The sequence below is a fragment of the Mustelus asterias genome, chromosome 28, assembly GCF_964213995.1.
Source record: "Mustelus asterias chromosome 28, sMusAst1.hap1.1, whole genome shotgun sequence".
Classification (NCBI taxonomy): domain Eukaryota; kingdom Metazoa; phylum Chordata; class Chondrichthyes; order Carcharhiniformes; family Triakidae; genus Mustelus; species Mustelus asterias.
In genome coordinates this window covers 28,761,946-28,776,449 of record NC_135828.1, presented here as the reverse complement: position 1 = coordinate 28,776,449, position 14,504 = coordinate 28,761,946, and the positions used below count along the sequence as shown (strand labels likewise).

Here is a 14,504-nt window from a genome sequence, read left to right as displayed (position 1 = left end):
CCTATAATGACAAGGATGATTGGGGTTGAAAGCTTAACCAAAACCTATGACCTGCAAGCATCGCGCTTTATTTTTCACCTTTGATCCCATTTTGGTTGCACATTCATTCTGTATGAAATAAAGGATTTATTCTGTGAAGAGTCAGAGTTTTTAAATAATCTGCAATTGTTCAGATTCAGCAGTGATGCACAATGTTCCCTACCAGTAGCATGACTCAGTGGTGGCATTCTCAACTCGAGTCAAAAGATCAGCAGGCATTTAGATGAGCTCTGGGCTGACTTAGTGATCCATTTACTACCAGGCCATTTTGGGATCTTTCAATTTTCTGCAGACCCCATAACTTGTATTGTTTATGTCATCTACTTTGCATAACCTAAATCTTTTTTTGTGGATTTACAGAATTAATTGTATTTTGATATACTTGTTCAGCTAAGTTGGACCATTTGTTGCTGCAGAGACTAAAACAGAATTGTCTGACTGGGAAATCCTCAGTTTCTGTGTTCCACAAGACTCGCGTCTTCCTTCGATATTGACTGTTTCTTATCAAATGTTATTAAAACATATTTAAAAACTTCATTCTTCTGTTAAGTCTAACCTCAGTGGTTGGTAAGCTGATGGAGAAGATCCTGAGGGACAAGATTTATGAGCATTGAGAGAGGTTTAGTATGCTCAAGAATACTCAGCATGGCTTTGTCAAAGGCAGATCGTGCCTTACGAGCCTGGTGGAGTTCTTCGAAAATGTGACTAAAAACATTGACGAAGAGAAAGTGGTAGATGTGTTTATGTGGATTTTAGCAAGGCGTTCGATAAGGTCCCCCATGCAAGGCTTCTAGAAAAAGTGAGAGGGCATGGGATCCAAGGGGCTACTGCCTGGTGGATCCAGAACTGGCTTGCCCAAAGGAGGCAGAGAGTGTGTATAGATGGGTCTTTTTCTAAATGGAGGTCGGTCACCAGTGGTGTGCCCCAGGGATCTGTTCTGGGACCCTTGCTGTTTGCCATTTTCATAAATGACCTGGATGAGGAAGTGGAGGGATGGGTTGGTAAGTTTGCCGACGACATGAAGGTTGGTGGGGTTGTGGATAGTCTGGAGGGATGTCAGAAGCTTCAGAGGGACATAGATAGGATGCAAGACTGGGCGGAGAAGAGACAGATGGACTTCAACCCAGATAAATGCGGAGTGGTCCATTTTGGCAGGTCAAATGGGATGAAGGAGTACAATATAAAGGGAAAGACTCTTAGTACGGTAGAGGATCAGAAGGACCTTGGGGTCCAGATCCATAGGACTCTAAAATCGGCCCCGCAGGTGGAGGAGGTGGTTAAGGAGGCGTATGGTGTGCTGGCCTTTATCAATCGAGGGATTGAGTTTAGGAGTCCGGGGATAATGATGCAGCTATATAAGACCCTCGTCAGACCCCACTTGGAGTACTGTGCTCAGTTCTGGTTGCCTCATTACAGGAAGGATGTGGAAAAGATTGAAAGGGTGCAGAGGAGATTTACAAGGATGTTGCCTGGATTGAGTGGCATGCCTTATGAGGATAGGCTGAGGGAGCTCGGTCTTTTCTCCTTGGAGAGACGTAGGATGAGAGGAGACCTAATAGAGGTATATAAGATGTTGAGAGGCATAGATTGGGTGGACTCTGAGGTTTTTTCCCAGGGTGGAAATGGCTGCTACGAGAGGACACAGGTTTAAGGTGCTGGGGGTAGGTACAGGGGAGATGCTAGGGGGAAGTTTTTCACAGAGGGTGGTGGGCGAGTGGAATCGGCTGCCGTCAATGGTGGTGGAGGCAAACTCAATAGGGTCTTTTAAGAGACTCCTGGATGAGTACATGGGACTTAATAGGATGGAGGGTTATAGGTAGGCCTAAAAGGTAGGGATATGTTCGGCACAACTTGTGGGCCGAAGGGCCTGTTTTGTGCTGTAGTTTTCTATGTTTCTATGTTAATCACTCAATAGCAAATGTATTTTTCTTTTCTGTTGACTAAGTTCCTAATTTCAGGTGGTTCTATACATATCAATGGGAAGACTTTTTTTCTAATGGATTCAACAGAGATTCAGGTGAAGGCCAGTTCAGGATCGTCTGAAAGATCTTTGATTCTGTAACTGAGAAAATGCAATTGAATTTTTAGTTATGGTCTACTTTCTCTTTTCCTCCTTTTCCAGGAGAGGATCTATGCTAAGTACAGCCATATTTGTGTTTGCTGCAACATCACCACTGAATGGTTACTTTGGAGGGAGCCTGTATGCCCGTCAAGGAGGTACTTTGTGCATCTTGATATGTATTCTGTTTTGTGATCTTTTGCATGAACTCTGGTCTGGTTCGGCAACTAATTGCCAAATCCTGTGACCATAGAACATAGAACATTACAGCGCAGTACAGGCCCTTCGGCCCTCGATGTTGCGCCGACCAGTGGAACCAATCCAAAGCCCATCTAAATTACACTGTTCCAATATCATCCATATGTTTATCCAATGACCATTTAAATGCCCCTAATGTTGGTGAATCCACTACTGCTGCAGGCAGGGCATTCCACGCCCTTACTACTCTCTGAGTAAAGAACCTACCTCGGACATCTGTCCTATATCTATCACCCCTCAATTTAAAGCTATGTCCCCTCGTGCTAGCTATCACCATCTGAGGAAAAAGGCTCTCACTAGCCACCCTATCTAATCCTCTGATCATCTTCTATGCCTCTATTAAGTCACCTCTTAACCTTCTTCTCTCTAATGAAAACAACCTCAAGACCCTCCGCCTTTCCTCATAAGACCTTCTCACCATACCAGGCAACATCCTAGTAAATCTGCTCTGCACCCTTTCCAATGCATCCACATCCTTCCTATAATGCGGTGACCAGAACTGTACACAATACTCCAAGTGCGGCCGCACCAGATTTTTGTACAGCTGCAACATGACCTCCTGGCTCCGAAACTCAATCCCTCTACCAATAAAAGCTAACACTCCGTATGCCTTCTTAACAACTTTATCAACCTGGGTGCCAACTTTCAGGGATCTATGCACATGGACACCGAGATCTCTCTGTTCATCAACACTACCAAGTATCTTACCATTAGCCCAGTACTCTGTAATCCTGTTACTCCTTCCAAAGTGAATCACCTCACACTTTTCCGCATTGAACTCCATTTGCCACCTCTCAGCCCAGCATTACAGCTTATCTACGTCCCTCTGTAACCTGCAACAACCTTCCACACTGTCCACAACTCCACCGACTTTAGTGTCTTCCGCAAATTTACTAACCCATCCTTCATCCAGGTCATTTATAAAAATGGCAAACAGCAGTGGCCCCAAAGCAGATCCTTGCGGTACACCACTAGTAACTGAACTCCAAGATGAACATTTCCCATCAACCACCACCCTCTGTCTTCTTGCAGCTAGCCAATTCCTGATCCAAACCGCTAAATCACCCTCAATCCCATACCTCTGTATCTTCTGCAATAGCTTGCCGTGGGGAACCTTATCAAACGCTTTACTGAAATCCATATACACCACATCAACTGCTTTACCCTTGTCCACCTCTTTGGTCACCTTCTCCAAGAACTCAATAAGGTTTGTGAGGCACGACCTACCCGTCACAAAACCGTGTTGATTATCCCTAATCAAATTATTCCTTTCTAGATGATTATAAATCCTATCTCTTATAATCCTTTCCAAAACTTTGCCCACAACAGAAGTAAGGCTCACTGGTCTATAATTACCAGGATTGTCTCTACTTCCCTTCTTGAACAAGGGGACAACATTTGCTATCCTCCAGTCTTCTGGCACTATTCCTGTAGACAATGACGACGTAAAGATCAAAGCCAAAGGCTCTGCAATCTCTTCCCCAGCCTCCCTGAGAATCCTAGGATAAATCCCATCCGGCCCAGGGGACTTACCTATTTTCACACTTTCCAGAATTGCTAACACCTCCTCCGTATTAACCTCAATCCCGTCTAGTCCAATAGCCTGTATCTCAGTCTTCTCCTCGACAACATTGTCTTTTTCCTGCGTGAATATTGCCGAAAAATATTCATTTAGCGTCTCTCCTATCTCTTCAGGCTCCACGCACAACTTGCCACTACTGTCCTTGACTGGCCCTAATCTTACCCTAGTCATTCTTTTATTCCTGACATACCTATAGAAAGCTTTAGGGTTTTCCTTGATCCTACCTGCCAAAGACTTCTCATGTCCCCTCCTGGCTCCTCTTAACTCTCTCTTTAGGTCCTTCCTGGCTAACTTGCAACTCTCAAGCGCCCTAACTGAGCCAATCTTAATATGTGAAACGAAACAGTGAATGTCACAGGTTCCTTGACTTTGGGGAGCCGAGTGGTCTGGTGGGTGTGGGGGAAGGAATGAAAGAAAGAGGGGAAGATAATTATAACTGATCCTGTCTACATCTCTGCTCTCATATATTTAGCCTGGGTTGATGGGAAGCAGCAGGAAACTTAACATTCTCCCTCAGTATCTCTGAGGCCAACCATAACGATTGAGTTTGTTCATACAAGATTCCAAATCTCCAACAGGATGAACTGAAGGAATTTACTTGGATCTCCCCATTCGCTAGCAGAAATATAAATGATCTTTGAACAACAGTTTCAGTTTTTACCGTTTCAAATTTGACAGCCTTTCAAAAATATCTTTTGCTTTGCATCCCATGGGTGTGGCACAGTGGTTAGCAGTCATGCCTCACAGCTCTAGGGACCTGGGTTCAGTTCCGGCCTTGGGTGACTGTCTGTGTGGAGTTTGCAAGTTCTCCCCGTGTCTATGTGGGTTTCCTCCGGGTGCTCCGGTTTCCTCCCACAGTCCAAAGATGTGTAGGTTAGGTGGATTGGCCATGCTCAATTACCCCTTCGTGTCCAAGGGTGTGTGATCAGATGGATTAGCCTTCGGAAATGTGCGGTGCTACAGGGATAGGGCAGGGGTTGGGCCTGAGTAAGATACTCTGCCAGAGAGTTGGTGCAGACTTGATGGGCTGAATGGCCTAATTTTCACTGGAGGGATTCTATGATATGATTGCAATCAAGACTTTCAATTACCTCAGTAAGAAATCAGTGTTTCTGCCCAAATGTCTCTAAATAGTCTTGCACTTTACTGGGGTTTTACTTCAGCTCCTTGCGTACTTTTTATTTTCAGTGCATTTCCGTACCAAAACCCTATCATTCTTGCCCAGTGCTGTCACAATCTTAGATGAGTATCTATTCTGAACCACATACTCCTGTACACATTGTATTGAAGAAAGGAAGAAATAGTGTTCAGTTCATAAACCAGTTCACCAGTGGAACTGGTGGAATTTGATGTCTTAAAGCAGGAGAGAAAAGGGAACCCGTGGTGAAAATGTAGAAATAAAGCTCTGCAGACACTAATAATCTGAAATAATATCAATATACTGGAAATCAGAATTCAGTTTCACGTTGTGTAGATTAGTGAGCTGTGTGTAATGTCATGTAACGTTCCATTTGTAAACATGCCAAATATCATATGACATGGGCAACACCGCACATAGTGGCCCAAGCCAGGAATTGAACCCGGGTCCCTGGAGCTGTGAGGCAGTAGTGCTAACCACTGTGCCACCATGCCGCCCATGTTACCAGCACTGAAAGAAAGTACAGTAGTCAAAGCTGGACAACTCTAGACTCTCCCAGGTAACAGGAACAGTTTTCTATTGTCTGCTTTCTTTTGTCTACTTTACCTAAATTTGTTATCTTGTTTTATCTAATCTCCCCTCAATTCCCTTTGCTGCAAGGAGAACAGCCCCAACTTCTCCAGCCTGACCTGCAGCTAAAATCCATGGAACCATTTTGATAAATTGCCTCTGCACGCTTTCAAGAACCCCTCATATCCTTCCTAAAGAGTGATAACCAGAACTAAATTCAGTTGTGGTCTAACCAGAGTTTTATAAATATTCAGTGAAACATTCCCTATAGGAAGGATGTGATTGCATTGGAGTGGGTGCAGAGGAGATTTACCAGGATGCTTCCTGGAATGGAACATTTTAAGTTATGAAGGGAGGTTGGATAGACTTGGGTTATTTTCGTTGGAGCAGATGAGATGGAGAGGTGACCTAGAGGTGTACTAGATTGAGAGGCTTGGACAGAGTGGATAAGGAGCAGCTGTTCCCCTTACTGGAAGGGTCAGTCATGAGGGGGCATAGGTTCAAAGTGAGGGGCAGGAAGTTTGGGGGATGTGAGGAAAATCTTTTTTTACCCAGAGCGATGACAGTACGACTGTGCTGCCTGGGAGGGTGGAAGAGGCAGGTGGCCTCACTTCCTTTTAAAAAGTACCTGGATGAACACTTAGCACATCATAATTACTGGTATGATCAGTAAGTTTGCGGACGACACAAAGATTGCTGGAGTTGCGGATAGTGATGAACATTGTCAGAGAATACAGCAGGATATAGATAGGCTGGAACATTGGGCGGAGAAATGGCAGATGGAATTTAATCCAGATAAATGCAAAGTGATGCATTTTGGTAGATCTAATGTAAGGGGGAGCTATACAATAAATGGCAGGAGCAGACACACACGGACCTGGGTGTACAAGTCCACAGATCCTTAAAGGTGGCAGAGCACAGGTGGAGAGGGTGGTGAAGAAGGCATATGGCATGCTTGCCTTTATTGGATGGGGCATAGAATATAAAAGTTGGCATATGATGTTGCAGCTGTATAGATCGACGGTTAGGCCACATTTGGAATACTGCGTCCAGTTCTGGTCACCACACTACCAGAAGGACGTGGAGGCTTTGGAGAGAGTACAGAGAAGGTTTACCAGGATGTTGCCTGGTATGGAGGATCTTAGCTATGAGGAGAGATTAGGTAAATTGGGCTTGTTCTCCCTGGAAAGACGGAGGGTGAGGGGCGACCTAATAGAGGCGTATAAGATTATGAAGGGCATAGATAGGGTGATCAGTAGGAAGCTTTTTCCCAGGTCGGAGGTGATGAACACAAGGGGTCACAGGTTCAAGGTGAGGGGGGCAAGGTTCAACACAGGTGTCAGGGGGACATATTTTACACAGAGGGTGGTGGGGGCCTGGAATGCACTGCCAAGCAAGGTGATTGAGGCGGACACGCTGGGATCGTTTAAGACTTATCTAGATAGCCACATGAACAGACTGGGAATAGAGGGATACAAAAGAATAGTCTAGTGGACACATGAGCGGCGCAGGCTTGGAGGGCCGAAGGGCCTGTTCCTGTGCTGTATTGTGCTTTGTATAACATTCGAGGCTTATGGGCCAAGTGCTAGTAAATGGCATTAGGTTGGAGGTCAGGTGTTTCGCGTGTCAGTGTAGACCTGATGGGCTGAAGGGCCTCTCGTGCACTGAATGATTCTGTGAATCTAGGTCACCCTCTAGTGAAAAGAGCCCAGCCTCTTCAGCTTTTTCCAATAACTATATCCACTCAGTTCTCATATTATCCTTGTAAATCTAATTTTTCCACCTTCTTCAATGCCTCTGTTCTTTCAATTATATGGTGACCAGAACTGTGGTAAGCATCAAGTGTTACAAAGATCAATGGTAGGTCAGAATACTGGGAACATTCTAAGAAAACAATAAAGGCGACTGAAAAGAAATGAAAATAAATTGAGAATAAACTAGCAAGAAACATAAACCAGACACCGAGAGGTTCGATATAAAAAAGAATAGCTGAAGTCAAATGATGGTCCCCGAAAGGATCAAAATGGGGAATTAATAACTGGAAACAACAAAATAGCGCAGATCTTGAACAAGTATTTTGGCCGGAATTTTCCAGCCGATCCCATCGGCAAGATCTTCTGGTCCCACTGACGGTGAACCCGTCCGATGGTTTTCCCAGCTGCGGAGGGGTGTGCATTAAACGGGAAACCCGTTGACTGAAGTGGGAGCAATGGCGAACTGCCTCCCCTGCCGCGAAACGCACAGCAGGAGACACGGAAAATCCCACCCTTTGTACCTGTCTTCACAGCAGAAGATAGTAGAAGTATTCCAAGAATGTAGAAAACCAGGGGCGCAAAAGGAGAGGGGGTGTCTGGGAACTTAAAGCAACCACTAACATTAGAGAAAAAGTACTCTGCAGACTAAAAGCGATAAGTCCCCTGCACCTGTGGCTGCGGAGATGGTGGCTGCATTGGATGTAGTTTTCCAAATTTCCCAGATTCCAGAAAGGTCCCAACAGATTGTAGTCTCACAACACCAGGTTAAAGTCCAACAGGTTTATTTGGCAGCACGAGCTTTCAGAGTGCCGCTCCTTCATCAGATGAGTGCAAGATTTGTTTCGCAAACAGGGCATATATAGACACACACTCAATTCCAAGATAATTGTTGGAATGCGAGTAATAGAAACTTGATGTCTGTGTCGATATGCACGATCTACTTGGAGATCCTCTCCACTTTGAGCCGGCAGTTTGTGGCGTCACTGGTTGCCATGATGTGCACTCACCTGATGAAGGGGCAGTGCTCCGAAAGCTCGTGCTACCAAATAAACCTGTTGGACTTTAACCTGGTGTTTTGAGACTACTTACTGTGTCTACCCCTTTCCAACAGATTGGAAACCGCAAACGTAATGCCTCTATTCAACAAAAGAGGGAGATAGAAAGCAGGAAACTCTGGGACAGTTCACCTAAAATTTGTCTGGCGGCTGGGGATGGGGATTGAAAGGAGAAGAATCAAATTATTACAAAACTATGTAGACAATATGCATATTCCTCTGGCCATAGGTTGAAGGTTAAAGGATGCAGGGGTTACTGGATGAAGAATACAGGAGGTTTCTCGAGCATATTTGTGAAAAATCTGGTAGATATAAAATAAAGTACACCAGCAAGACTTGAATGAACCTATAACAATGGAACTCAAAATACAGGATGAAGAAAAAGATCTTTTGCTTCTACATTTATAGACATGGCGACTAGATTTAGTCAGGCAATGGCAGTTTATAATAAAGACAAGGTAATAATGATCAGTAAGATAGGTACGGGGGGCTGGGAGCACCAGTGAAATTTGTAACAGACAACGGAGGAGAATTTGCCAATGATGAATTCGGAATGTGTGTGAACATTTGAATATTGTGGCCATGTACACAGCAGCAGAAAGGCCTTTTAGCAATGGGATAACTGAGAGAAATCACACTAATCGACAAAATGCTCCGAAAAAATTGACAACTGCACTAGTGTGGGCAGTACATGATAAACAGGCTTCAGGGGCTCCAGCCCCCACCAATTAGTTTATGGCAGGAATCCGAAGATACCTTTATTAAGCTGGGACCATCTCTGGCTTTGGAGGGAACTACCATTTGTTCAGTTTTTGCAGAACGTTTGAATACCATTTGTGCATATGGGAGAACATTTATCGCGGCAGAGATTTCAGAAAAGATTCAGGAGAGCTTTGAGATTTCAAGTCAGACTGTCAGAAATCAGATTCAATCCCTGGAACATGGGAAAGGCAGAATGAATGGAGAAGGACTGGAAAGGTTTAGCACTGATGGCAAAACGATAATCTTGCAACATGGTACCCAAACTGAGAGTATATTCCAACGTGGCTACGGGCACTGATTGCGTTTAGGTCGAATCTGAATGAATGATTGAAGATTCACCATCCACTCCATACACCTATATGCTGGACCTGTGCAAGCAGCAGATTGTGTCAGGTAATGGACTGAGTTTAGACAAAGTTATACTCAAAATCAGAATAGGGCCATTTATCAGTAATAGTCCTGTTACGGACAGGAGGGCTAGTAGGGTCATAGTTCAACAAGACCAAGGACCAAAAAACAGGTGAAGAGTGCCACAAGTAGGAATCCATACAATAGAGAATAACGTTAGATGATAAATTGGTAAACGAGGCAAAATGAAAAGAACTTGACGGCTGGAGAGAATTTGATGTTTGCATAGAGGGGGTGCTTTATCCCATAGATGTATGGGGGAAGTTCTCCCTGATATAAAGCTACGGCTAGGCTTGTCGTTCGGGACTTTGAAGGAGAAGGGCGGCAGGGTAGCACAGTGGTTAGCACTGCTGCTTCATAGCTCCAGGGACCTGGGTTCGATTCCCAGCTCGGGTCACTGTCTGTGTGGAGTTTGCACATTCTCCTCGTGTCTGCGTGGGTTTCCTCCGGGTGCTCCGGTTTCCTCCCACAGTCCAAAGATGTGCGGGTTAGGTTGATTGGCCATGCTAAAAAATTGCTCTTAGTGTCATGAGATGCGTAGGTTAGCGGGATTAGTGGGTAAATATGTAGAGATATGGGGGTAGGGCCTGGGTGGGTTTGTGGTCGGTGCAGACTCGATGGGCCGAATGGCCTCTTTCTGTACTGTAGGGTTTCTATGATTTCTATGAGAACTGTGTCCAGGAAGTTGGAGCAGACTCTTCAACAGCAGGAAAGTAAGTTTGAAGATTTTCCTCGCACCGTTAGTGACATTCTCAGGGGACTGTAAATCCATTGATGTCAAAGCAGCATTTTTACAAGGGGACGCATTTCAAAGAGAAGTATTCTTAAAGACTTGAGAAAAAGCTGGAGAAACAGAAGGGAAATAATTAGGGCTGAACAAAGTGTTTATGGGCTAAACAATGTGTCCAGGGTCTGGTATTTTTCAGTCTGCCCTATTAAAAGCAGGTTATCTTCAGCTAAAAGCAGATCCAGCAATGTTTTATTGGAACTCTGAAGAAAAACGAGCGGGCATTTTCTTAATGCATATAAATGATTTCCTGTGAAGCACGATCTAACATTTGAGATAGATAAAATTCTAAAGGAATTCAAAATTGGAAGTCAGGCTTCTGAAACTTTTAAGTGTATAGAGTTGGACATCAGGCTGACTTAAGTTGGGGATAACCCTGACTTAACAGTCGCACCTAGAGAATGTTAATAGAATAAATTGGGCCAGATTCTCACAAAAGGAAAAATCTACAACTAAAAAGAAGATCGATTGAGAAGCTTAATTGGGGAATTAAACTGGGTATGCACAAAAACCGGGGCAGATGTGTGCTATGATGTATTAAAATTGAACACCATGCTGAAATATGCTGCTGTTCGGGAAGGCCTGAAAGCAAATCTTGAAGAAATTTAGTTGAAAAGAATATACTCTCAGATTTCCAGCCCTGGGTGACTCAAAGGATGAAATTAGTTGTTTTCGTGACGTTTCACACGCTAAACCTCTCGATGGTTATTTGAGTACAACAAGATTCATTATATTTTTAGTTGGAAGAAATGACAAATATCCACTAGCATGGGAATCGAAGCAACCGGGGAAACGTGTGCTGTGAAAATGCTTCATAGATAACCATTCGCTCTGTGACCATGTTCATTCAACAGCATGTCATGGAAAAGAGGTTGAGGCTTGATCCCGCGAGTATAAAAGAGATGCCTGGAAAGTCAGGAGATTTAAAAAGTAAAATGGGTTCACCCAAGTCACAAATTGTCAGATTATTTCGGAAGAAGAGCTGCTTGTCCAGAGAAATTGTTGGCTATCCTCAAAGGGGGGGTCATCTTGTGTCATAATGGAGTCGCATTTTTCAAGTTGTAATCCTCATTTTTGCTTTCAAGATACGGAGGGAATATGGAACATATTAAAGATTGATTGTATAAGATAGCATCTTTTTGTATTTTTTCTTTGACTGAAATCATAGAATCATAGAAACCCTACAGTGCAGAAGGGGGCCATTCGGCCCATCGAGTCTGCACCGACCACAATCCCACCCAGGCCCTACGCCCATATCCCTACATATTTACCCGCTAATCCCTCTAACCTACACACCTCAGGACACTAAGGGGCAATTTTAGCATGGCCAATCAACCTAACCCGCACATCTTTGGACTGTGGGAGGAAACGGGAGCACCCGGAGGAAACCCACGCAGACACGAGGAGAATGTGCAAACTCCACACAGACAGTGACCCAAGCCGGGAATCGAACCCAGGTCCCTGGAGCTGTGAAGCAGCAGTGCTAACCACTGTGCTACCGTGCCGCCCTCTATACTGGTTTTTGTTTGTATGTCAATTTATTTTAACAAAAAGAAAGAAATCATAGAATCCCTCTAGTGCAGAAGGAGGCTATTGGGCCCATCGAGTCTGCACCGACTCTCTGACAAAGCACCTTACCCAGGCCCTATCCCTATAACCCATGTATTTACCCCATTACTCCCTCTAACCTACACATGTTGGGATACTAAGGGGCAATTTGGCTTGGCCAATCCACCTAACCTACACATCTTTGAACTGTGGGAGGAAACTGGAGCACCCAAAGGAAACCTACACAGATGTGGAAAACATGTAAACTCCATGCAGTCACCCAAGGTTGGAATCAAACCCGGGTCCCTGACGTTGTGCGGCAGCAGTGCTAACCACTGTGCAGCCGTTAATATCTAATAGATTTGATTTCATAGAGTCATAGAGGTTTGCAGCATGGAAACCGGCCCTTCGGCCCAACTTATCCATCCCGCCCTTTTTTTAAAACCGCTAAGCTAGTCCCAATTGCCCGCATTTGGCCCATATCCCTCTATACCCATCTTATCCATGTAACTATCTAAATGCTTCTTAAAAGACAAAATTGTACCCGCCTCTACCACTACCTCTGGCAGCTTCTTCCAGACACTCACCACCCTCTGTGTGAAAAAATTGCCCCTCTGGACACTTTTGTATCTCTCACCTTAAACCTATGCCCTCTAGTTTTAGACTCCCCTACCTTTGGGAAATATATTGACTATCTAGCTGATCTGCCCCTCGTTATTTTATAGACCTCTATAAGATCACCCCTCAGCCTCTAGAGAAAAAAGTCCCAGTCTATCCAGCCTCTCCTTATAACCCAAACCATCAAGTCCTGGTAGCATGCTAGTAAATCTTTTCTGCGCTCTTTCCGGTTTAATAATATCCTTTCTATAATAGGGTGACCAGAACTGCACACGGTATTCCAAGGGTGGCCTTACCAATGTTTTGTTCAACTTCAAGTCATCCCAACTCCTGTATTCAATGTTCTGACCAATGAAACCAAGCATGCCAAATACCTTCTTCACCACTCTATCCACCTGTGACTCCACTTTCAAAGAGCTATGAACATGTACCCCTAGATCTCTTTGTTCTGTAACTCTCCCCAATGCCCTACCATTAACTGAGTAAGTCCTGCCCTGGTTCAATCTACCAAAATGCATCACCTCGCATTTGTCTAAATTAAACTCCATCTGCCATTCATCAGCCCACTGGTCCAGCGGGCTGACGAATAAAATTTGATTTATTATTGTCACATGTATTAGTATACAGTGAAAAGTATTGTTTGCTGTGTGCTATACAGACACACCCATACCGTTCATAGAGAAATAGAGAGCGTGCAGAATGTAGTGTTACAGGCATAGCTAGGGTGTAGAGAGAAATCAACTTGATGCAAGGTAGGTCCAGTCAAAAGTCTGATGGCAGCAGGGAAGAAGCTGTTCTTGAGTCGGTTGGTACGTGACCTCAGACTTTTGTATCTTTTTCCCGACGGAAGAAGGTGGAAGAGAGAATATCTGGGGTGCATGGGGTCCTTAATTATGCTGGCTGCTTTGCTGAGGGAACGGGAAGTGTAGATAGAGTCAATGGATTGAAGGCTAGTTAGTGTGATGGATTGGGCTACATTCTTGAATTTTTGTAGTTTATTGCGGTCTTGGTCAGAGCAGGAGCCACACCAAGCTGTGATACAACGAGAAAGAATGCTCCCCGGAATAGGTGTTGGGTGTTGCCAACTTACTTAGACTCGAATGTGTATATAAGGCGTCAGCCAGCATTGAGTGCCTGGTATTAGCATGATGAAGAGAATGGCTCTTATGCTTCCAAAGTGTGAATGTGTCCTGTCACAACTATATATACTTTGCTAACTCATACTCTAATCTTTTGCTCTCAAATTTGTTAAGCATTGTTTATCTACAGAGTTTGGAAAGGGAGTGCTAAATCTACTAAGTCATATCTCTCAACTTTGTTCATGCTTATTCAGCAAGTTATGGAAGTATTTACGCACCCAGATATTTATTAAATTTCCATCTGCCATTACATCACGGCAGGACTTACTCAGTTAATGGTAGGGCGTTAGGGAGAGTTATAGAACAAAAAGATCTAGAGGTACAGGTCATAGCTTCTTGAAAGTGGAATCACAGGTGGACAGAGTGGTGAAGAAGGCATTCGGCATGCTTGGTTTCATTGGTTAGAACATTGAATACAGGAGTTGGGATGTCTTGTTGAAGTTGTACAAGACATTGGTAAGGCCACACTTGGAAAACTAGGTACAGTTCTGGTCACCCTATCATAGAAAGGATATTATTAAACTAGAAAGAATGCAGAAAAGATACTAGGATGCTACCGGGACTTGATGGATTGAGTTATAAGGAGAGGCTGGATAGACTGGGACTTTTTCTCTGAAACGTCACAGGCTTAGAGGTGATCTAGGAGGTCTATAAAATAATGAGGACCATAGATCAGCTAGATAGTCAATATCTTTTCCCAAAGGTAAGGGTCTAAAACTAGAGGGCATAGCTTTGAGGGGAGAGATACAAAAGGGTCCAGAGGGGCAATTTTTTTCTCACACACGGT

The 14,504-nt window shown here is 44.1% G+C and overlaps 1 protein-coding gene across 1 annotated transcript in view; it reads left to right on the top strand.

Moving 5' to 3' along the window:
• tm9sf3 (transmembrane 9 superfamily member 3) overlaps nt 1-14,504 on the top strand; it is a 144,161-nt gene that overhangs the window by 93,773 nt on the left and 35,884 nt on the right. Inside the window, exon 8 of the mRNA XM_078199779.1 lies at nt 2,162-2,256. Coding sequence (XP_078055905.1) covers nt 2,162-2,256 — 95 coding nt within the window. The remainder of the gene's footprint in view (nt 1-2,161; nt 2,257-14,504) is intronic.